The 25,493-nt window shown below is 41.7% G+C and overlaps 1 protein-coding gene across 8 annotated transcripts in view; it reads right to left on the bottom strand.

Annotated features, from left to right (window-relative positions):
• Positions 1 to 25,493, bottom strand: part of RPGRIP1L (RPGRIP1 like) — a 171,872-nt gene that overhangs the window by 68,942 nt on the left and 77,437 nt on the right. For 6 of the 8 annotated variants that reach the window (XM_025207532.1, XM_006026573.3, XM_025207531.1 and 3 more), the window contains 7 exons: positions 24,547 to 24,664; positions 21,707 to 22,159; positions 16,631 to 16,782; positions 13,444 to 13,816; positions 9,420 to 9,634; positions 6,096 to 6,179; positions 4,038 to 4,118 (listed from right to left, as the gene is read on the bottom strand). In XM_025207532.1, the coding sequence (XP_025063317.1) occupies positions 4,038 to 4,118; positions 6,096 to 6,179; positions 9,420 to 9,634; positions 13,444 to 13,816; positions 16,631 to 16,782; positions 21,707 to 22,159; positions 24,547 to 24,664 (1,476 nt within the window). Of the gene's footprint in view, positions 1 to 4,037; positions 4,119 to 6,095; positions 6,180 to 9,419; positions 9,635 to 12,326; positions 12,927 to 13,443; positions 13,817 to 16,630; positions 16,783 to 21,706; positions 22,160 to 24,546; positions 24,665 to 25,493 lie in introns of those variants that run through there. The other 2 variants (XM_025207536.1, XM_025207537.1) reach the window with 2 other exon arrangements.

Raw genomic sequence — 25,493 nt, forward strand, 5'->3', positions numbered from 1 at the left:
CGTAAGTAAACAACCTCCTGTAACCTACACGCGTCTGTGCCTGGTTAATTCCACTCCATCCATCACTACCTGCCTGCCGAGCTCTAAATCTAAACACTCCGGTGTGAGTCAGGCGGCTGCCGGCTGCCGCTCTGATTCACGACATGAGGAAGAAACATGACCATGTATCATGCCTAAGATGAAACACAGAGTGGTCATTGTGGGAGACTCCCTCTTGAGGGGGACAGAGGGAGCGATTGGTCACCCCAACCTCTTAGTTTGCTGCCCCCACAGGAGCCCAGATCTGGGATGTGGCTGAGAGGATTCCAAAACTTATCCGGCCCTCTGACCACTACCCCATGCTCCATATCCATGTGGGCACAAATGACATGGCTTGGAGCAATCCCAGCTGGGTCATGAATGGCTACAGGGCTCTGGGAGTGAGGCTCAGGGGGTTGGGAGCACAGATGGTTTTTTCCTCAATCCTTCTAGTTACAGGTCACAGGCTGAGGAGGAAGAGATGAATGGAGGCAGTAAAATGAAAGACTGTAGCTCTGGTGCCATCATGAAGACTCCAGCTTCTATGACCACAGCCCACAGTTTGCAAAGAGTGGTTTGTTGGGAAGAGACCGCCTCCACCTCACTCCACTGGGGAAGAAGCTCTTCTCAGCCAGAATGGCTGACTTGCTCGACTGGGCTTTAAACTAAGCTCGCTAGGGATGGGTGAACAACCACCAGAGCAAGCTCACCACACATCAACTGCAGCAGGTTAGGATGCTCAAGGGAACCTACCACTACCCTAGCAGAGGAACAGAGCTGCTCTGTGAGAACAAGGAAGTCTAGGACTTCCAGCAGCATACTTGCCTATACACTAATGCTAAGAGTTTAGTGGAATAAACAGGAGGAACTGGTCCTTCTGCTAAACAAAAATGACTACAATCTCATAGGGATAACAGAGACCTGGTAGGACTCCTCTTATGACTGCACTATGGGTATAAATGGCTATACCCTGTACAGGAGAAATCATGATGAAAAAAGGCAGGGGAGGGGGTATAGCTCTCTATGTGAAGGAGAGTTATACATCCCTACAAGCTGAGATTGGCACCCAAGGAGGACCATTGGAGACCCTTTGGGTTAGAATACGAGGGAAACGTAGTGAAGGGGGTACAATGGTAGGAGTCTACTACAGACCTCCAAATCAGGAACAAGAGCTTGACCAAGAATTTACCAGGGAACTGGCCAAGGCTGCCCACTCTTGGTGGATGGTTGTCATAGGAGACTTCAACTACCTGGACATCTCATGGGATGAGCACTGGGCCAAATCCAATCGGTCTCAAAGCTTCCTTTGGGGGTGTGTGGATGAGCTCCACCTGTCCCAAGAAATTTATGGGCTGACAAGAGGCAAGGCGCTGCTGGACCTGGTACTGGCCAAAGGGGATGATCTAATCAGTGACCTGGGTGACAGTGCCCACGAGTTGATCACTTTCACTATCCATCGCAAAGCTGGCAAGTCATCCAGCAATACAGCAGTCCTCGACTTTAGGAAAGCTGACTTTCATAAGCTCAGGAGGCTTGTTCTTGAGGCCCTGAGATGCCATGATTTCACAGGGAAAGGAGTTCATGATGAGTGGTTGCTCTTTAAGGAAGTGATCCTAGAAGCACAAGGCAAGTCCATCACAACCCATAGGAAAGGTGGTAAAAGGGTTCAACAATCCCCTTGGCTCAACAGGGAACTCATGGACTTCCTATGTCTAAAAAAAGAGGCTTATAAAGGATAGAAGACAGGAAACACCACTAAGGAGGAGTATTCTGCACTGGTCCACACCTGCAGGGAGTGAACTAGGAAAGCCAAGACTGCAACTGAACTCCAACTGGCCACATGAACCAAGGCCATTAAAATGTCCTTTAGATATGTGGGGAATTGAAAAAAAAACAAACAAAGGCAACATTGGACCCCTGCTAAACTAGCTGGAGCACTTGACTACTGACACCGAGGAAAAAGCCAATCTACTTAATGATTACTTTGTGTCGGTTTTTCACAAGCCAAAGGGACCACCCTGCCTAACATGATGCACAATGACCAGGGTGAGGGTGAATATATGTCTAATGCTGGTGTGGATCCTGTGAGGGAGCATCTTGAGAGGCTGGACTACCACAAATCAGCTGGTCCGCACAGATTGTACTCAAGAGTGCTAAAGGAACTGACAGACATCCTAGCGTGGCCACTTGCAAGGGTATTCGAGAACTCATGGCACTCAGGTGGAGTACCTGAAGACTGGAAGAGGGCCAATGTGGTACCCATCTTCATGAAAGGGAGGAAATAAGACCCGGGAAACTACATGCCAATCAGTTTGACCTCAATTCCTGAGAAGATTTTTGGAAAAAATTATCCAAGGATCCATTCCTGACAGGCTAATAGAAGTCACCATTCTGAGGGATAGCCAGCATGGGTTTGTTGCGGGTAGGTCTTCCCTGACCAACCTCATTTCCTTCTATGACTAGGTGATGCATCACCTGGACAAAAGGGAAGAGGTTGATGTTATATATTTGGACTTTAAAAAAAGACTTCGACCTGGTGTCCCATGATGTCCTCATGGAAAAACTGGGCAACTGCGGCCTCAACTACTCCACAGTCCAATGGCTCTGAGGTCAGATCCAGAGAGTGGTAGTTGACAGAACCAAATCAACGTGGCACTCGGTGACTAGTGGTGTCCCCCAAGCCTCCATTCTCAGACCTGTACTCTTTACCTGTTCTCAGGCACTGGTGTTAGAAGCGGACTAGCTAAGTTTGATGATGACACCAAACTTTGGGGAAGAGTGTCCACACTTGAGGATAGGCTGGTGATCCAGGCTGACCTCAATAGGCTTGCAAGGTGGGTGGATGAAAACCTGATGCATTCAATACAGAGAAATCCAAGGTGCTCCACCTTGCGGCACCTCCCCCCACCCATCATACTTATAGGCTCTGCAATGCTACACTTGCTAGCACCATGACCAAAAAAGACTCAGGGGTCATGATTGACTACAAGATGAACATGAGCCACCAATGCAATACCGCAGCTCGCAAAGTGAACAAAACTCTGGCTTGCATCTACCAATGCATCTCGAGCAAGACCCAGGATGTCATCCTCCTGCTATACTCAGCTTTGGTGAGGCCACAGCTGAAGTACTGCATCCAATTCTGGGCTCCACAATTTAGGAAGGATGTGGAGAATCTTGAAAAATCCAGAGGAGAGAGACGTGTATGATCAGAGGGCATGAGAACAGGTCTTATGAAGAGAGGCTGCGAGCTACGGGACTATTCATCCTGGAGAAGAGCAGGCTCAGGGCTGACTTGGTGGCAGCCTATAAGTACATAAGAGGTATGCATCAGGATCTAGGGGAATGCTTGTTCACCAGAGCACCCCAAGGGATGACAAGTTTCAATGGTGGCAAACTCCTGCAAGACCATTTTAGGCTGAACATAAGGAAAAGCGTCTTTACTACCCGAGCCCCCAAGGCCTGGAACAGAGTCCTTCCAGAGGTGGTGCAAGCATCTACTCTGGACACTTAATCATTTAGACGTTTATCTTGCTGGGATCCCTTGACCCTAGCTGACTTCCTGCCCTTGGGCAGGGGGCTGGACCCAATGATCTTATGAGGTCCCTTCCAGCCCTAATGTCTATGAAATCTATGAAACATGACACTCCATTTAAACCTGTATAAAACCATTTGCTTAAACATTCATTTGTTCTGCCTGATAAATAAGATATTTTTTTCTCCAATATTCTTGGGTTTCTAAGTTATTTAGTAGTTGTGGAGTACACAGTATATGTGGTTTGTAATGCTAATGTCAACTTCATTACTTACCACTTATTCAACTGCTCTTCTCTACAGTTAACAGGAGATCCAATGAAATTTATAAAATTAAAATTCTAATTACAAAACAATTAAAAATAGGATACCGCTGTATTACAGTTTCACATTCAGTCATAAAATTTAACAGTGAATTTACTATGGCAGTTATCAACATACAAGCGTAAATCATGTGACATCCCACAAGTTGAATCAACTTGTACCTCTGAAGTATCTGAAACAATAGATGCATCAGTCTTAATCTTCTGTGCAATTCTGTTATCATCTTCATCAGCAACAGGACCCTAGGTTATTAGCATAAAATAAGGAAAAGATTAAATTTACTACATAAATCCAAGGGTCGGCAAACTATGACCTCTAGCCCAGATCCAGCCTGAATATTAGGTCTTCAGCAGTGTTCAGCAGCAGGGGCTTCTCTATGGTGTAGAGAAGTGCAGGGGACAGCCCTTTCTCCACACTGCAGTAGGGAGAAGTGGTAGCAGTGGGAGCTTTCTCTGTGCTGTGGTGGGGATAACCGACAGCAGTAGGAACAATCTCTGTGCTGCAGCAGGGAAAAGCATCAGTGGAAGCAAAGGCACAGGCAGAGGGGTCCTAGCGTTTGTCCACCTCTGACTGAACATGGTTGTTGACTGGTGATATATGTATGACACCTAAAAGCAAAAACTTTCAACCCAGATCTGAGTAAGTCTCATTTTTTGCAGCTGCAGGTACTTTCTTCATCAAAGCAGTTACAATGGGTGCATCTACATGTGCTATTAGCACGGAGCAATAAACTCCAGTGCATATTACGTCAGAACTTATTACTTCCGGGCATACGTGTAAACCGCAGCATGTTGAGCCAGGTTACAGCAGCCCTGTCAGGGGGGTCAGTCTGTCAGCCTGGGGCTACTCCAACCCAGCTCAACATACTGTCAAAAGGCTAGCTGGGGCACAAGGGTGGGGCCAGCTGGCAAGCAGCCCTTGCACTGAAGCACACTTGTGCCCCAGCAAGCCCTGTCAGAGTCTACATGTGCATTGCTTCACACTAAACAACCCCAATGTAGCATAGTACTTGTATTTATAAGTACTAACCTGCAGCAGAGTTAATTAGTTTCCTGTGGCCTAATAGGGCCACACGTGTAGCTGTTGAGACTTGACCGTGGAGCTATTTAGGCAGCTCTGCAGCAAACATGATCTAACCAGACAGAATAAATTCTTCTTTGTTCCGGTTCTTTGTTTCCTAACCATTTTAAATTTCTAGAGCTCTTGCACTAGGCACCATATTACAACATCTGAGTTGGAAACTGTATAGTAGAACATTAAGATTCCAACAAAAGACAGTTTTCATTTCATTGTTCAATAAAAGCATTTTACTATTTTTGCCTAAAATTTGGGTTATGTGAACAGCAAATCTGGAATATTCAAGGAAGCCTACATAGCTGAACAATGAAAACCCACTGAAATGTGCTTTTGCTTTTTGAACATCTGACTCTTATGCACCAGAATGGAGCTGTAAATCAGGTACCTGAACATTCAAATGACAGGAAATGCATCCCTAAGTAGTAGTGGGGAGAAGAAAAGGAAGGAGAGGAGGCACTTGGGAATAAGAGGGGTCCAAAAACGTATCTATGAAAATGTAACCTAATTAAAGTTGTATATTAATATGTATAAATACATGACTTCCATTATAATTTTTCAGAATTACATTTTTCAAAAAGTTTAATTCCACTAATCAGATGTGCCCTTTTCTAAGGAGAACTAACAACAGACTGACTTAGTTTGTGATTATGATTTCTGGTATGTTTCACTATCCAAAAGAGCAACATTAATAAAGGTAAATTAGATAACAGTAGGAAGAAGTGTGAACTGAAGACACATACTATGTTTTTAATGACTAAGGTTATCAATGTATTCATGAACAGAAAAATAACCTCCCTATAATTAATAAGCCATAATAATATCTAATAAGTAATACTTAGCATACATCCCAGAACATTTTACAATTTGGTGGATTCAGTTAATTAAAATAACTATACTGCAAAGTTACTACGCAAGCAGTAGCAATGCAATCTATTTCTCCTGAGTACAATGCCGATCCCTTTGGTCAGCCTCCCAAACCTAAAATAATGCAGTTTGTGTGGTAAAAATGGCAAGTTAATTAGTAATGTACAGTGCACAGCTATACCGCTTCCACTTGAGGAGGTAGCCTGTGAGAACACTTCCAATTTGGGAGACAGCCTGTGAGGAGCAATCGATATACACGGAAAACATTTAAAACTTACTGGAATCTGTAATGTATTGGCATCCATGAAAGATACTTTCTTGTCAGCTTGAGCTGTGCGCTGCCTTGGTTTGGGCTTTGGTGTCTAGGATAAATAAGCATATTTAAAATGTATCAAAATGTGTTCGTTAATTGCTTGACTTAACAAGAGGAAAGTGTTTTTGTGGGTGATACCTTTTACGGGACTAAATGCATGGTTGGGGTAGATTTAGACAAGCTTTTGGCAGAGACAAGAGGAAGATACTGAGATACCCAAAAGCTTGTCTAAATCTACCCCAACTGTGCAGCTGATCCAATTAAAAAAACAAACAAACCACCCATAACAGCTTTTGTTTTTACAACAGCTTTCAAGGGGAACTAATAGTTTTGGGGGTAAGTCTGACTATAAATACCTGTCATTTATAATTTATTATAGTAAAAAGTTTCAGACTTTGCGAATTCTTTGTAAAGGCAAGATGGTATGAATTATATTTGAAGTGATAACAATTTAACCAGAGAAAGACGCTCATAGTTTCATCCTGAAATTTGATTAAATACCCACAGAGGTTAGTAGAGGCTGCAAGTACAGAACAGAATGGTTGTAGGACTGAATCCCTGAGCAGCAGAACATTTTACACAACAAAATTCTGCTTCATTTGTTTATTTTGCAGACCCGGGGTGTCAAACATACAGTCTGTGGGCCATCTCATCTGGTCCAAAGGAGTCCTAGAAGGGTAAGGAAGAGATGGGGAATGTTCCCAAAAGGTACAGAGCCTGTGTGGAATATATCTAAGCACTGAGAGACAAGAGGCAGCTGTGTTAATTACCACAGTTCCCTGCCACTGCTTGTCTTGCTGTTGCTGCCATTTCCAGAATCAGATCACAAGAAGTCCTGTGGTCTAGATCCAGCCTGGGGGACTGGATGGAGTTTGACACCCTTGTTGTAGACTAATTCTTTTTGCACCAGCTCTTTTTCCTGAATTTTGAAGTAAGAGCAGTAACAGAGGAAGCTAGCAATACTTGCAAAATTAACAAGAAAATTCTAAATGAAGAATTGCCTGTAAAAGCTTTAATGCAGTAAGGAGAGAGTATGATACAGAAGGCAGCTTATTCCCTGTTGTGTTTTTCCCTATGTACTGAGGTGATTTCTGCTAATGAGAATTAAACAAGAATGGGCAACCTTTTCCTCCTTGTATTTTTTTTTAAAATGGTGCTTATTTTAAATATCACTGTTTTACTAACTTCCAGTCAATCTTCTAATAGTGAAAGCAACACACACACTGCTGCTTTGAAGATCTTTCAAACACTCAGAAACATTTTCTTTAGATTTAAGTTATACAAATATGCAACTGTAACTGGACCAGTGACCCAGGGGTGAGCATGATGCTCCCTGGAGGCCACATGGCTCCCATGCCATTGGCTCTAGGTTATCCCCACGTTTTTCCTGCCTGCTATGCCTTGATGTTCTTCATTATCTTTGGAAAGTGAACCCTGCCCTGTCCTTCTGTAAGTGGATCTCTCTTGGGCCCTACTGGTCCCCAACCAGCCTTCACACTAGGTAGGCCCTCCTGTCTTGTATGTGCCCCAAGGCACCTGATGCCTTATGAGCTAATCACGGCCTCTGAACCTCCCCTATAGCCATGCCCATGCCTTGCAGGTGTTTCCAGTCATCACTTAGGTGGGTACTTCACCCCATCCACCAGGCCACCTCAGACCTCCACTCCCTTGCTAATACCTCAGCTTTCCTGGCCTCTGCCTCGGCTAGTCCCTTTAGCCTAGACCCACTGTACCAGGTCTGGCTTCTTGGGCCCCAGCCCTTGTCTTGCTCTTTAAGGCTCTTAGCTTTGTCCCTCCTGGGGTGTTGGCCATTGGTCCTTATCTCTGCCCCTGTCTCTGACCTTCATGGGCTGCAAGTCCCCAACCCTTGCTTCGCCTCACAGACATCACTGCCCCTCTTGGGCTATAGGCCCCTGGCCCTAATCTCAGCCCTGCTTTGGGCTGTGGGCTCTCTAGCTCCGTTTCTGTCCCTGTGGGCTATGGGCCCATGGCCCTGGTTCTTGCCCCTCCAGGGTAATGTTGTGCTCCTATGTCACTATCTCTGCCCCGCTAGAGCTCTGGGCCCTCTGATCTAGTCAGTGCCTTGAGGCTGACCCCTGGCAAGGCTCAAGGCAGTCATGTATCCCTCTGGCACTAATGGGACCTTCAAACCACCCATACAATCCCAAACCCAAACAAAACACATAAGCCCTATGGTTCCAACAAAACTCCAAGATGAAATGGCTGTCTAGTTTCTCCTTGCCCTGGGTCCTATCACCCCTTACATCAAGCAGTCAGTCCTACTGGTATTCTCAGGGCATTCCAGGAGTTAGCAGAGCCTCCCACTGCAACTGTTCAGGGCAGGAGCTCTTTACTTGGTAACTAGCAGGGTCAGACTGATTGCCTGGGTTCAGGCACTGGCTTAAAGAGTCCCCCTCTGTGTCTATGTCTGATGACCTTCTGTTCTCCCTGCTAGGACTTAGCTCCTCTGTCTGCAGCACGTTGTTTCTGGGCTGACTCCCTGACTGCCCTTAATGAATTTTTCTGCTCTGCCTCCCTCCCCAGGTTGAATCATCTTTCCTTAGTTAGCTTCTACCTGTGCCTCACAATCTGGTCTGTTTCCTGGCAGCCATTTCATTAGCAGTTAGCTTGTTCCCTAGCTGCCTGTTATCCCGGATTCTGCCCAGCCTGCTATTCTTTCCTCTTAGAGTAACAGGAGCCTTCTAGCTTCCTGTTATAGGAGTCTATTTCTTTTGGAACAAGGTAGCTGAATTCAGAAAGGAATTAATCACAATCAGTGCTTGCCATTACTTATAATATCCTCTCTTTTGTATGGAGTTAAAGCTGGTTTAATTTTCAGCTTGATTATTTATTAGCTGAGAAGCAATATTCCAAATCTATAGTCTGATGACTACACGGTAAACTATCCTGGACATTTATTTATTTATTTATTTATTTATTTATTTTGGAGGGGGGGAGGGGGGAAGGGGTTCTCATCAGATTGAGGATTTGAACTTACTTTTTAAAATTATGTTGGAAGTCCTACAAAATGGTTGTACAAAAAAGATTTATTTTTTTATTTTTGTGTTCTAAGCTATTGTGTACATGTGTAGGAGACTTTAAAAGGCTTCAAAAACGGCAACAGGGAAGTCTCCCAAAGAAGATCCAAGATTGTAGTTACATAAAGTATATGAACTAAGCACTATGAAATGTATTGTATAGATTAATCCTACTTAGAGCTGGATTTAACGATCTACTATAAAATATCTCTTAAATCTCTTAAGTATTGTGAATTTGCTAAATTACTTACAGCTGCTGATGTACTAAAAGAAGTGATCACGGCTGGAGTGTGAACTTCCTCCTTCACTGGTGATTTAATCTCCATTGATTTCTCATTTTGGATGTAATTTGCTAGGTCTGCAGCAATTGCTGTTCCACTTGGTGGTAGATAGGCAAATCTCCATTTTAGTTCAACATCAATGGTACCTGTTGAGTGCTTTTCACAATTTGTTAATTCAAATGTACCTGAAAGTAAAAAGCCCAAAAGATCTAACTACATAATTTCTCATGCAAAGTGAAACAGCATGGAATGCAAGAATCAAAGAGGATTTATATTCATTTTCTAAAATTCCCTTAAGAATGTCATCATCCAATACACAACATAGAATATTAATTCAAAGCAGAGGGGTATCTCCTAAAGATTCAATCAGAAAATGGGGAATATTTTAAGCAAAGGATTTAAAAACCACAATACAAAATGGCCTGTTAACCTTGTAGGCTTTCCAGGCCCTAATGGACCAGACTGCTCTCTCTCTGATATCACATTCTTTATCTTATTTCGAAGTAGCTTTCTTTAGCTAAAATAATTTCTCTGCTCCTTACCTAAGGTTGATATTTGTTCAATTTTTGTTTTAAACAATTATACAATTAGTTTTTAAATATATGCAAATTTCACTAATCCAGAAACCATCTCTGACAAAATAAAAATAGCTTCTAAGAGCTGTTAGATTTTAATTAATAATGTTGAATAAGAATTTTAAAATAAGACTATCAAGTGGTTCTGAGAGTCTATTGCCAAATGGATACAAGAAAAATTATTTAAATGTGTATTAAAGTATTTAAATACATGTTAGAAACATTTTCTTTTGATTCAAATTGCCACATAATTTGTCTATGCACTGTTAAATATGACTGCTACAAAACTTGTTCTTAGATTCTTAGTGTACACTTCTGCAAATGATTTTAATTCAGTTACCTTTAACTGGTGAATTAAGCAACAGTCATTATTGACTATATACACCCTCTGCAAATAGTTTTGTAAATTATAGATACATATAAAAGGGTGGCCAGAGGATATGAGCTAGAATATGAGTTTTTCTGCGATGCAGCATCATTTAAAAATAGAACAACAGTAATGAAACTTTGCACATTGTTTTAGGTTTATTAGAAAAGTCAAAACTCATCGTGGAGGGTTTTCCCCAGTTATTTCTACTATACGTTCCATTTCTGCAATCATATGTATGAAAGTTGAAATGCTTGTTCAGATGGATGCAACTGCAAAGCCATGGCCTCAGGCCCATATGGACCTATGCCTTAGTACAGTGGTCACTAACCAGTGAAACTTGATCCACCAGTAGATCTCCCAGCCTCTTGGAGTTGATCTGAGGCTGGGGTGGGGGGCTGAATGCCCATTGTGGAAGAAGAAAACCCCAGGCCTTAATTTCTGCTGACTTCTTTGAGTTAGTGCACTATTTGCTAATGAATGCTTTTTCCCCGCCTATTTTGCAATCTGCTCTTTCTCCCGCCCTTATCCCTTGTTAAGCTGAGTAGACCTATAAATTCAATAGGTCAAACCACAGTCTATGCCCTCTTTCAGCTTTCTGGTTCAAACCAGTTTTTCTTTGACTTGTTATATCTTGTCATGTGACCTGAATTAAAACATATAAAAGGCTTGCTTCAATTGTCGGGGGGTGGGGCGGGAACATGCGGAACTGATAAGAGAAAGCTCTGTCTGTCCGGTGCTCTCCCCTGCAGCTGCTTGTATAATAAAGTCTCTGACAACTTCGTGACCAAACAATAAAGTGAAGCTTGTTTCTTCCACAATTCTTGGTGCCATGACTCGGATGGCAACAGCCGGCTGAGAGTACCGACGGGCTTGCAGACTGTTCCCCTCCAAAACCCCAGGTGCCAAATCAAGGTAAGAGACCTTTTGAAATCTCTAAAGGGGTTATCGGTGGAAGACTGCCCGTGCGGGTCGGGGAAACCAGTTTGAGCTTATGCCATCCAAACTTCTGAAATACAAACTTGTCAGACACTCTAAAGGGTTTGTATGAAACTGGTTTATAATTAAAAGAGTAAAAGGAAAAGTCTAGACTAAGTAATATAGAAACCTGGGGAATAGTGAGAGTGTTTTCCATGGTGTCACTGACAAAGGCTGGGACTAAAGAAATATTCTTGAACCCTGTGCCTCAGAGCAGAAGTTTCCTTGTGCGAAAGGAAAGAATAGGAGCTGCTGACCAGGTCTGAGACTAAGGTTGGGTCTAGCTGCCCCAAGGCTGTCTAGAAAGGCAGACTTGAAAGCAAGGGGGCCCAACTAGAACCTCATGACCCAGCAGACAGGTTTATCCTTTCCCCATCCACGGAAACCATCCGGGTAACTGGCAGTTGATGTGACCAAATAACTGTTAGGACGCCACTTCATGCACTGCCCTCGGCTCAAAATTGGCACATCAAGTCCCTTACCCTCTTCCCTGTGTGAGTGCCCTATGTGAATTGAGGGATGGGAGGCTCTGGGTCAAAAGATGTCCCAACCCCGCCAAAAGGAACCCCAGCAGGTTATATGTATGCGCATTATGGTCAAGTTGTGTAAGTTTTTAGATAAATGGAATTGGTATACCAGGGATAACCCTCCAAACAGTTTCCTTCAGAAGGAACTTTTGATCTTGATAAACTGATCCACCTCCAAAAAGTTCTAGAGTCTCGAGGTAGCAAGACCCCTCAAACTCAATGGAATGTCTATTTTGACTGGTATGAAGAAGGCAGTAAGAGGCAACAAGAATCCCGGGTAAGGAGTCTTAAGGACTCCCAAGAAAAACTAAAAAACAATCATTAGCAAATAGTGCATTAACTCAAAGTCAGCAGAAATTAAGGCCTGGGGTTTTCTTCTTCCATACCGTGTGCATGCATGTGTGCACCCCAGCCCAGCAGGTCAGTCCGTGGGGGAGGGAAAAGGTGGGGGGTAGATAGAGGCCCCCGCAGTGAGGGACAGTGCTGCAGAGGCAGGAGCCAGGGTAAGCTGAATGGGACCCTGGCTGGGTGGAACTTACCTGTTGGGGGGGAGACGCCCCCAAATAATTTTTTCTCCCTCTGCCTGGATCTGCCCCCGCCCCACTTCCCTCCCCACAGACTTACCTGCTGGGTGGGGGGGAGGGGAGAGGACGGTGGCAGTGTACAATAGATCTTGGGTTGCTTTTAAATTCCAAAGGTGATCTTCTACTTAAAAAGGATGGAGACCACTGCCTTAGTACAACACCTTAACAGCAGTGCTAAATATTGTTCTAATTCCTTATATGAAGCTTATCACATATAGGACTTTTTCTCCTTTGAGATTCACATTTCTGTTCATTAATTCTGTTTTAAAATAATTTTGTAAAAATAATTTAAAAAACATTCATTTCAATGCATGTAACATAGATTCAAATGCAGTTCCTAAATCTAATTTTTGATCCAGAATTGTCCAAGGGAGGTTAACACTAATGGTGCCTTCCTATATACAGTTTATTGACAACTTGGCTAAGTTTCATCAGTCTCAGCAAATCTGTCAAATATAAGGAGATTAAGAAAATATTAGCAAAATAAAGAAAATATAGATGTCATGTAAGAAATTAAATTCAGGCACTATTAATGAATGTCAACTTATGCTGATCAGACCTATGGCTTATTTATCAAATGATACTCATGTCACAAATGGAACTACGAGCCGAATACAGGAAAAGAGAGTACATATGTTGTCATTAGTGTGACTAGTCTTAGTTACAGCTTATCCTTGATTTTTGTGACTTTTTTTTTTTAAACCTATAGGGAGGTTAAAAACATTATAATAACTCTTTTTCATTTAGGAAAGATTTATGTAAAAATCTGAACCTTACATTCAGCCTGATAATTAGGCAGTTTCTGGTGGTAATGAAAAGCAAAACCTCATAATAAGTTATCAATAGAATTTACTCTGGTGTAAAATTAGAATACCACTAAAATGAGGCCAACCATTTTTAAAGAAATACATAATGGAAAAGCCTGTAAACAGTTTGTTTTCTCTGCAGAAGATAAATTCTTACCTGAGATGCATCTGTCATGCGCTAATGAAATAAGAGGCACACTGGCTTTCCCTATATAAACACTTTCTTCTTTTTCATCATCATCAAACGCATAAAAGGTCAAGGACTCTGATTTAAGGTATCGGTCTAAATCTGCATTCATTGGCACTGGGAAATGCATGTGATCGTCCAACTGTGGGTTGTTGCTGCTGCATATGATGGAAGTATCATGGTCTGCAAAGTCAAAGAACTTGTAGACAACGTAAGGACTTGGCTGAAGGTCATTTTTTCGGGACTGTAGATTGTTACAACATTTTACTGTAATATGGAGTTCATTTAAATTGCCATCTGCTGAAGCGCTGACTCGGGCAGTTCTGAGTATTGACTGCTTTAACTGAAAAAATACATGTTAAATTAAAACCATTAAAATTCTTATGCTGGCACAGTTTAAGAGATATATAAACAGAACAAACTGCTGTTTGCTTGAATGACACCCAAACTACTGTTTAACTAAATTCATGTGTCAAAACTTTATTTGTACAATAAATTTAGCTCAATGTTACTTTGAAGATGCAGAAGAGGGGATGAACCTCTTTGTATCTGCTGCTTGTTTGTTTGCTTCTTCTAAAACTTCATGATTCAGCATGTCAGCAAAAAGTAATTCAATATAAAAACAAGAGTAATTCAATTATAAGTATAGTTACACACATTAACTGGTAATAGAACAATGGTACTAGATCATCAATGGAATTTCATTCATTACAAATGATTATCAGGCCCTTGTATTACTGTATGCTGTGCAGATATATGCCACAAACATTGCATTGCTAATGCAGAGTTGCATTGTAGAGTTTCTTGGAGGCTGAAGGTCTAACATCTGGATGTGGCAGTTTGGTTTTGTGGGACAAAACATACCAGCTGAATACATTTGTTAAATTATCTTTGTGAAATAGTTTATAATAATTATGAAACCTAAATATGACAGTTCCAGATTTATCAGCTGATAGAATTGAGCAGTTCACACCTATCAGAGCTAATATTCAGATTATTCACAGACACGGGAAAACAATTTCTTTATAAAAGTGTGCAATTTGTTCATGTTTTCAGGACTGTTGTACTTTCAAAACTATAAGAGCTAGATTTTTTTTTTAAACAAGTAAAAGTGTAGATTCTAAATTAATGCTACAGCTAGTCCTGCAGCTGCAGACTATATGAAACTTCATATAGTGTTGCTGTTTCTTACAAGATTATTGTTTCCACCATGAAAGGCTTGTAAAAGCAGCAGTGCTTCATTCATGTGTATGGAAAGCTACTCAGTTTTTTGGGGTTTTTTAATGCTCTTCCCATCCATGGGCAACTGGTGCCTCTTGAGTCAGGGGAGGCACATGCCCCCTCCTGACACCGGTCAGTGACAGGGGGTGGGGGTCCCTCTGTGGCTGATCTCACTCACCAGAAAGTGGCCGCGCTGCTTCTGGAAGTCCCGCAGACACTTCTGGAAGCAGCGTGGCTGCTTTTGCTAGCAGCCCCGCTCCCTGGCCAGTACTTACAGGGGGGGCACTGGCACACCTGCCAGTTTCCCTGCCTGTCGCCTAAACAGGGAGTGTGGCCTGACAAGGGGTGCACCAGTGCTCTCAGGTGAACCCCTGTGCACCCACCCCTTATACGTTGCCACTGTTCCCATCCTATTTTTCCCACAAAATACATTTTATCTGTTTTGTTTGGATTTGTAGATATTTGAGATTATGCTTATGTGACAATGACTGAGTTTAGATCATTAACATGGCAGAAAATAAATAAATATAAACCAAAATAGAAAAGACTTAGTAGTAGCTTTTAACTTTCACTTTTTAACAATTTCCAGAATCTATAAATTAAATTTAAATAATTTTCATTTTCTTTAAAACCAGATTTAAATATTCAACGGTATAAACTGCTAAAGTACTTCTGACAGCTACAACCTAAAAGTACTTCTATTGATCTAAATATAGAAATAATGACCCAATTTTGCTTCTCAGATTACACTGATGTAAAGCTGGAGTAATTGCACAGAAACTACTGAAGTTATTCCAAATTTTCACTGGTTTATACTGACAGAATAAATTGGCTCATTAAGACAGTTTAAAGAAAACACTTCCTAAGTCAAATGCCAAAGACATCCGAACTCCCCTTCTTTTACGACTGCTGCTTACAAGTAGGATACATGAGCAATAGTCACAATAGAGTACAGCAGTGGTGCTCAACCTTTTTCCCCAGTAGGTTGGCTAGACGGTGCCTGGTCCAACTGTAGGCCACATGGTGGTTCTGATCCAGTGCCAGGGGCTGGTGCAGCGGGCACCTTCTGGCCACACAGAGCGGGTGGGGGGCAGCTTGGTCTGAACCCGGCTCCATGGGAGGAGAGGGGGGGGAAAGGTAGCTTTATCTAAACATGTGGGGTGTGGGGAGTAGGATGTGATCTGGATGGCAGGCTGAACAGGGCATGGCTTGACCCTTGGTGGGGGAGGGGGGTGGCTCAACCCCAAACCAGGCCTTTGTGGGGTAATAGGCGTGTGACCCAGCCCTGTGGGGAAAAGGGAGCATGGTCTGGCCCCAACCTAGCCCTGTGGAGGAAAGGGGGCTTGGCTTGGCTCTGACTGGGTGCACAGGGCTTGGATTTTAGAAATTTGGCAGCGGGGAGGGTGTCCATATTAATGGTCACCACTCCCCTGCTGCCAAATTTCCCAACCTGTGGGGAGCCCTGTGGGTCAGGTGCCATGGCACTTACATTTGGCCTGTAGGCCAGAGGTTGAGCACCCCAGTGTATAGTAATAGAATTCTTCTAGAAAAAAAACAAACTAGTTAAAAAAAAAAAAAAAAAAAAAAAAGAGGGAAATTAAAAGCTTAGTCCAAAAAAGGATTAGATTAAATGTTCAGCATCATTCTTCTGTTAAGTTACAAAAATATTAAAATAGAGCCATTTATGGGTTTTTTCAACCATTGGTACAATATCATTCTTAAATAACCAAATATAAAACCTACTATTTCCAGGAAAAATCTTTAAATTAACAATACCTTGAGTTAGGACTCACTGGAAAATACTGCAATATTAGCAGTACATTTTGGTTAACATTTTTAGTTTCAATGGCAAGGAAATACTTGTGTTAAAAAAAGAGCAATTTTGAACACTTTGGTCTGTATATTGTATGTCAAGTTCAGAAAAAAGTTAATTTACCTCTGGCATTTGTTCACATTCTTTTACATTGGATGTTATGTATCCTAGAGCTTTTGATCGTTCTTTATAGAGTCGAATAGTCTGATCCATAGGAACACGTAATCTGATCCAGTATTCCACAATGCCATAGTTTTGGATGTTCCCTCCAATTCCTGAAGAAAAGTATAAGTATAAAGAATAACTTTACAACAAGCACATGAAGGCAGTAAAATTTAACACTCAAAAGTAAAAAAATGCCAGAATTAAAGTTACTTCCTGGGCACATACTTTATGATAACTTTGCCAAAATAATATCAGTAGTCTATGGCAGAACAGGAACAGAACTCAGCTCTCCTCGATTTAGGTCCATTGCCTAGTGCAAAACAACAACCTTTGTCAAATGTCTGCCTCATTCACTGTCCGCATCTTGTGTACTAAATGAGGCAGAGGTCCAAAATAGCATTATCATCCAATTAAAGCCTAAAATAGATTTGCTTGGAACAGAAAGAGTCTGGAAAGGTTAGAGTCTGGCAAAGTTATGAGCAACTGAAAAATTGGAAATGTTAAGCAATTTTAACAAAAAGCAGCAATACCAGCCTATTTTCTATTAAAATAGGCATTTAACACCTTGGAAAGGCCAAATGCCAATATACATATTGCCATGGTTAAGAATACGTTTGATAGAAAAAATAAGGAATATAGGACCTGTTTTTTCAAAAAGCTTATCCAAGACATCTTTCAGATTTCTATTAATTATAATGTTCTTTAAAAAAATCTGACTACAAATTGTGTTTCATATGCAGAATTTACAGCCGATTGAAATAATGTCTTTTATTTGATGACATGTATTTGAATTAACTGAATTAATACTTTGTTTTTTTGATAAAATAATAGTTGACAAATTGGATATTTTTTCAAAGATTAAAATGAAAATGGTTAAAATAGCTGTACTAAAATGTCATAGAACTTGCTTGAAAAAAGGGGGGAAAAATCTCATTTTGAACATTTAATGTCCAGTATATGTAAGTCATATAAGAAAATAGGTAGAGTGAAATACAGTGAACAAGAACTCTGCTCATACTTATGATATTAAAATATGAATACTAACATAAATGAAATTAAGAACAAATAAAAACATCTGTATCTTTTCAATAGCTCATTACTTAATTTGTGATCTCCAATCTGCTGATATGAAGTACAACTACTTCTTCCTTTCTCTATTGATAATTAAGGAAGCTGTCAACTTAGTTAAAACCCTCGGGTTAGCTATAAAGCACTAATCACAGGATCACAGGATAGAAGGCCTGGAAGGGACATCATGAGGCCATTTAGTCCAGCCCACTGCTCCAGGCAAAATCATCCCTGATTAAACCATCCTAGCCAAGTGTCTGTCTAACCCAGGGATCGGCAAACCCTGGCACACGTGCCAAGCATGGCACGCAAAGCCATTTTGCTTGACATGCCATGGCCAGCCCCAGCTCCGGGTAGCTGCTGCCAGTGATGGAGCCTGGGCTGCTCCCAGCAGGGCTTGCAGTGTCCTAGCTGCCTGCTGCGAGCAGCCCCGGCGCCTGGCTGGCAGCAACTCCCCAGAGCCGGGAGGCTCCAAACAGCTGTGCCGGGCTCTGGGCTCCGGCATCAGCTCCACACCGGCTCCAACGCATGGGTGCACAAGTGGGCGGTGGGGGAGGGGCCTGAGGCAGCGCAGCCCCAGTCTCCCCCCCGCTTCTGGCACAGAGGTGATGAGCCCGGCGCAGCTGTTTGCAGCCAGCCTGGGCTCTGGGCAGTTGCAGCAAGCAAGCAGGGGGCAGGCTGCAAACAGCTACACTGGGCTCTACAGCTTTGGCATCAGTTCCGTGCTGGTGGCAACGTGCACCTCGGGGCAGGCTGCATTGCCCTGATGTCCGCCCCAAGGTGCCCATGTAGTTGCCGCCAGCACGGAAATGATGCTGGAGCTGTAGAGCCCAGTGCAGCTGTTTGCAGCCTGCCCCTGCTTGCTTGCTTGCTTGCTGCAACTGCCCAGAGCCTGGGCTGGCTGCAAACAGCTGCGCCGGGCTCATCACCTCTGTGCCAGGAGCGAGGAAGAGACCGGAGCTGTGCTGCCTCAGGCCCCTCCCCCACCGCCCACTCCAACGCGTGGGTGCATGAGTTGGTGCAGAGCTGATGCCAGAGCCCAGAGCCCAGCACAGCTGTTTGGAGCCTCCCGGCTCCGGGGAGCTGCTGCCAGCCAGGAGCCCGGGTTGCTTGCAGCAGCCAGCTGGGATGTTGCGAGCCCTGCTGGGAGCAGCCCGGGCTCTAGCAGCTACCTAGAGCTGGAGTAGCTGCTGGCAGCCACAGAGCCCGGGGTAGAGGGCAAGAGGCAGTAGGGCTGGGGGGCAGGGGCTTTGGGTGGGGGACAAGGGGCACTAGCAGGGCATCCTGCCATGTACCCCTTGCCCTCATTTTGTTTTTCTGCTGTGCCGGCACTCCGGCACCTTCTGAGGTAGGCATTGTAGTGTTTTTCGGCACTCTGGCCAAAAAACACTGCCTACCCCAGTCTAACCCATTCTTCAAAACTTTCTGGGATGGCAATTGCACAGACTCTATAGGTAGCCTGAGCCAATGCATGACCACCTTCATAGTCAGGAACTTTTTCCTAACCTCCAATTTAAATTTCCTCTGCTGTAGCTTGAGGCTTTTGTTCCTAGACCTGTCCCCTATAGCCACAGTACATTTTCATCCTCTCTATAATTGTCTTTCAGGTATTTGAAGACTGTTATCAAATCTCTCCTCAATATTGTCTTCTCTAGACTAAATAACCCTAGTTCTTTCAGCCATTTCTGGTAAGTCATGCCTCCCAGGCCTCTAAGCATTTCTGTTGCTCTCCACTGGATTCTTTCTAATCTGTCCACATCTTTTTTGAAGTGTGGGGCCCAAAGCTGGACACAGTGAGACCTCCCCAGTGCTGAAGAGAATAGAAGAAACAGTTCTTTGTTTTTCAAGTGACATTCCCTTTAATACTGCTGTTTAGCAATGATATAATGCAGGATTTATTCTGCTTTTAAACAGAATCTCATAGTAATGCACAAACAACATGTTCTGGGACTACTGGGAAAGCAAAACTAAAAGGTAAAGCTTACAATCACTCTCTCTCCAATCTCTCAGTTCTAATCTTCAAAGGGAATTTACAGAACACCTTTCATAGATGAGCCTGCAAACTACACTTCATAAATCTACTGGATACAAAAAATCATGGAGTAAATATAGACATTGGATTTATGGCTCTTTACAGCCTGTCTACCACCTCATAACCCCAGGTAACCTGCCTGCAGCCAAACAGCTACATTCCTTCACACATTCTTTCCTCCTCCTTTTCTCCCATCTCTACCCATTGTCTCCCGAACTACCACTCATTTGCATTTTTACAGACCTGCATGTTGCCAATTAGCTTTTTTCTACCTTGGAGAACACACAACATCAGTAGAATCTCCCTATGTCTGAAGAAGGGCATTTGTGCCCGAAAGCTTGCAAAGAACATTTTTTCCAACTATTCAGTTGGCCTTATAAAAGATACCACATCTACCCAAAGAACTGCCAAAGTAAAGCTTAGACACCTTAGAGATAACCCCTTTGCAAAACTCCTATTTACTTCAACATAGCTAGGCTAGATTATATCTTACCTGAAACTGGTTAAAGCAAAGCTTGCCCTGCCCAACTTACTGCAGGTGACTAAACTGATTATTAAAATATAAGATACACAGCAAAGTGAAATGGGTGACATCCTAGCTCAGCTGAATTCAATGCGGGTTTTGTAAGTGACATGAGTGGAACCATTATTTCACTCAATAGCACCAGTAATCTTTGAGGATGAAGGAAACCTTTGCTTTAAAGTAACTTTTAAAGGCAGAGATTAATGGTCATTTAAAATGTCTCAGTATAATGAAACAAAAATGTCACATCATTTTTGATATCTAAAGGGTGCATCTACATGTGCAGTTAATGTGATGTGGTAAACTCCAGAGTACCTTGAGCCAGAATGAACTCCTCCCGAGAGCAGTGTGTACACATGAGCCTGGGATAGCAGCACTTTGAGCTGGGAAGGAGCCGGCTTGGGCTGGCAGCAGTCTTGGGGAGTCATCCTTGGGCTGTGGGTGGTAGCATTGGTGGCAGAGGCTCCAGCTGGGGCACAAGGGTGCCGAACATACAAGGTGTGTAGCTAGGAGCCTGACCCCTGCCTGGTCACCGTCTATGCATGTTTCATTTCAGTTTATTACTCTGCCATAAGATAGTACTGTCCCCGACAGTACTATCCTATCACGGAATTCATTAGTTTACCGCATCCTAATACTGGCACACGTGTAGATGGTGATGCTTTACTGTGGAGCTAATTAGTCAACTCCAGTAAAGCGCACAAATAGATGAACCCAATATGTACTATTTTCAGAGACATAAAAGAATGTGAACTATAACAGACTAATTTACTGGTCTGTTTCTATCTTTTGCCCAGATTACTGTAGAACAAGGTAAAATTACATTGTTTAGTAGAAAAGAAGTACAGTTTTACATATACAGTAGTATATTAATTCATAAGTAGTATTTACTTCAAAGTTTAAAATGGAGGACAGAAAGAACTTCACTGTATTTTCTGATATTACTTTAATTTATCCTCTGATATACTAAATAGTCAGATACTTCTACATTGTCACTACAATACACTGCCTTAGTTTTTATATAATTATGGGAAAAACTGCATCCTTCAGAGCTTGCCTAAGATGGTCAATGAAATCAGTGGGATCTGTGCACATATATCCAGGTTACAGGGGAGTAGGCTGTAGCCGTGTTGGTCTAAGGACATAGGCAGACAAGGTTTTTTGGGTGAATCTGATATCTTTTATTAGACCAACTTTAATATTAAACTTAAATATTATTTAAGTTGGTCTAATAAGATATCAGATTCACCCAAAGAACCTTGTCTGCATATATCCAGGTGACTTTCACTTTGTATTTAGAATAATTCTTCTCTTAAAGTTATAAAACTTAATTCAATGGAGTGCAAGTATGTACTATCATAGTTATCACTTAAAAAACTGCACCAGATATGTATTTTCATATATTACTTACCAATTAGCATTGCTGTACTATAAATCCTGCCATTATTTTCTAAGATTCGATGGAATGTCAACTGACAGGCAGCAACTGTTTTGTAATCTGTGCCACAGGCATGATGAACCTCAAGAGTTACAGCACTTGTCTGTATGTACTGCAAAAAGAAGTCATCAATCCTCAAAAGATACTGAGAAGTGAAGCTGTAGGATGGATTAAGACCACGCACTACTGGAGTTGCATGTAGTTCAAAATCATAGAATGCATAGGTACAGAAAGTTGCAGGTTCTTGATCACCAAACGCCTGCACAGCTTCAGTAGAAAAAATCACTTTACAAATGTGAATTTCAAATAGGTTCTCTCCTCTTTCTAAGTGGACAGTTTCATCAAATTCATCTACTGGATCATCTGACAAGATTTCTGATCTGAACTTGTACTGTTTGGTACCATAGGCAATATCCTTTAGTTGGGCTACAACAGACAATATGAAAATAGAGTTACGTGTTAATTTTATTTTCAGTATTGACAAATGGTTGCAATATACCTTGACTAATGACTGCATACAGAAAAAGAGATAATTTATCATCTTAACATGACTGCAATTTTTTTTAAAAGCAGTGCTCCTGCTCCGTAAAACTGCCTTGTGGAATCATGATTCATGTATTTCAATTATTTGGCTATAGATATATATAAAATAAAGTAAACTGTAAATGAGGAGGTTTAATAGATTAATAATAGATTGCAAGACAGCAATGAGAAGGAAAGTTAAAAAAAAAATTAAAAGAGGGAGCACTAGACTAAAAACATAGCAGATGTACACAAGCATACCTGTTTTTGCAGAGCTGATGCACAAAATTAAATAAAGAAAAGAAAAACAAGAAAAAGTAAAGAAAATTAACTAAAGAAAAGCAAGATTACCTGGGGGGTAGGTGAAAGAGAAGAAAAAAAAATGAAAAGTAGGTGTATATATGAGTGATAATCTTTCAGTAGATGGAATGAAGTTTTATAATATATATTAGAGATTCAGATGAAATTGAATATTATTACATCAGAACTTGTTAAGAATTCCTTCTCAATTCTTATTTGCAATATTAGATTTTAAACGAAAGGAAAATAAATATGAACTTGTTCAATTTAGCAGAAATTATGAATTATTATAAACATTAATTTTGAAAAAGAAGAGATTAAAATGTAGAGGAATACAGGTTTCCCTTATTTTATGCTGTACACGTGTTCCTGGAAAATGGTGCATAAGTTAAATTCTCATGAAGAGAACCCACTTTACAATGTAACAAATAGGAATACGCTCCAAGACCTCAACTGTACTGACCCCCAGACCCATTTCTACCACTTTTACTTAGAAAGTACCTAACAACAGCAAACAGTACACACAAGCACAGGGTGGTGGTGAATGTTCCCATAATGGGGATGGCAACTAAAGAAACGCGTGTCACAGGCAACAAGTGAGGAGCACAGATTCACACATGAGACTTTATTTTGGTGTGTGTCATTCCCACAATGTACTGCACAAAGCAACTGACTGTAGGTTTCCACCACACCAATCCCATAAGAGTGAATTTACCTCACTTATAACAATTTTTTGGTATAAAAAGGATTACATAAGAGCAAATTCACACATACAGAACCCGCATAAAGTGAGAGAAACCTGTAATAGTTATTCCAAATCTAAATTTGTAAACAGAAAGATAAACAAAAGAGAGGGCAAAATTTCATATTTATGCTACGATGACAGGCTTTGTGTATTAGTGCTTTTATTTAGATCAAGTCGGATGTTAAAATTACTTATTTATAGTTATTTCTGTTATTTTACACCTCTCTGATGAAGCAAGCATACATTTAAAAACTGGCCTTTGAGATATAGGTGGTGTTGCCAAAGTCTGCAACATAACATTGGATTTTTTGTAGTGAATATAAATAAATAATGCAGCTGTAGTATTTTCTAACAGAATTGGAAGGGGGTGGGTTTGTTTGTTTTCTTCAAAGAGGCCAACTGTTTTCAGTAGTACTCTTTATGGACTGGGATGATTAAAACTCATTTTTATTTATTAACATACTATGGTATGTTAGTGGTATGCTAAGGAGTGATTTATGGGTTTTGATTTAGAGCAGGGCCATTCAAATTCTATGTGGCTATGGGCTGGACCACTGGGACTACATGCCACACTGGTCACACAAGCATGAACCACTGGCCCCACTAAGCCTCATGTTGGCACTGGTGTTCTTCCCTCTGCTGCACTGCATTTGAATGTCCCGTACCACACCATGTGCAGGTGCCCCAGCTTCACTACACTGCACAGGTGACCTGAGCCAAGGGCTTCTCCGTGCCATACTGGCCCCCTAGGGCAAGGTCAGGAAGTGGAAGCCACTGAAGGGAGAGGTAGTACAGAGACCCTAGCTATTGCTGCAATTGGAACAATGGGGGTGCAGGGGAATTAGCAGCTGGTAGGAACTCAGTGGCTGCCAGTTGGGCAGCCCCATTTTAGAGGATGATTTCATTATAATAGATATTGAATATAAAAATATTATCCATTTGTAATTTGTACATTACAAAATATTTTGGGTTACTGTTGTTATTTCGAGCTATTTAAACTTTGTAAATCTATTGATTTATTGGATTTTATTCGACTGTGTATATCTATGTTTAAAGTCAACAGGGTAAAGAAGTGAACCTAATTAAAGGTGTGATCTTAATACTAATTTTAGTAACAGAAATATCATTATGATCATTTTAAGCATAATAGCAACAGTTTTAAAATGTATGAATGCGTAAATCCTAATTACTTTTGGTAAATTATCTACATAAAAAAACTGAATAAAAATCTGGGTTTAAAAAATACCCTCTAATTTTTGGATCCGTGCAGCCCTGATATCAAGGAGATGGACATACTGTTTCAGTTTTGAATCATAATCTTGTTGTAGACCTTCCATCTTCTGGGTCACTGCTTCAACTTCAGCCTGAAAAAATATTTGGTAAGAAAAAAAGTGGCATAAACAACTTATCACCCTTTCAGAATTGCCACAACTTCTTTTCCATATAGGGACAGAATAATAGCTAACAAAATGAAATGTAAATTCAGCAATGAATAAATACTGAGGCTATGCAAAAACAAACAATTTTCTAATTAATCAGTTCCAATTCTGATAAGAAACAGGCTCATTTATTAACAGTAATGCTAGTTATTCTTTACAGTTAGGGTGCAGACAAAAGTGACAGTTTCCACTGAATCTGGTCACAGAAAGCAGTTAACAGCTGTGACCAAACAACTAGATGGCTCAGTCAGCATAAAAAATGGCTGATTGGGTGAAAATCTGAATCCTCATTGCATGAGGGATCAGATGAAGACATTTCAAAACAAAGTGTGTTCTGTAACTTCTGTCTGCATGGCCTCCTAGTCTCAAGCTGTTTGCAGAATGGGAGGAGGAAAGGGAGAGCAGGGAGTGCAGTCTGGGGGTTCTTAAGCCCCTGCTGGAGGGTGGGGCAGATGTATTGGAGGCCTCCCTGTGTGATGACATGGGAGGCCTCTAATTCACCCACTTTACTTTCCAGCACCAGCTGGGGAACCCCTAAAATGAGCTTCCTCTGCTCCCTTTCACTGTTTCCATTCTGAAAACTTAGCAGTCGCACACGGAGGAGGGGCTGTTGCTAGGGAAAACCAACTACACTGCAGGCTTGCAGCCAGCAGCTACATTCCCTTCCCCCCAGAACCAACAGTGAATTTCTGTTTGGTTAGTGGAATTGTTGTAACTCAAAATACTTCCTGCAAAGCGTTCTTAGTTTCAGCAG

The sequence above is a fragment of the Alligator sinensis genome, unplaced genomic scaffold, assembly GCF_000455745.1.
Source record: "Alligator sinensis unplaced genomic scaffold, ASM45574v1 scaffold173_5, whole genome shotgun sequence".
Taxonomy (NCBI): domain Eukaryota; kingdom Metazoa; phylum Chordata; order Crocodylia; family Alligatoridae; genus Alligator; species Alligator sinensis.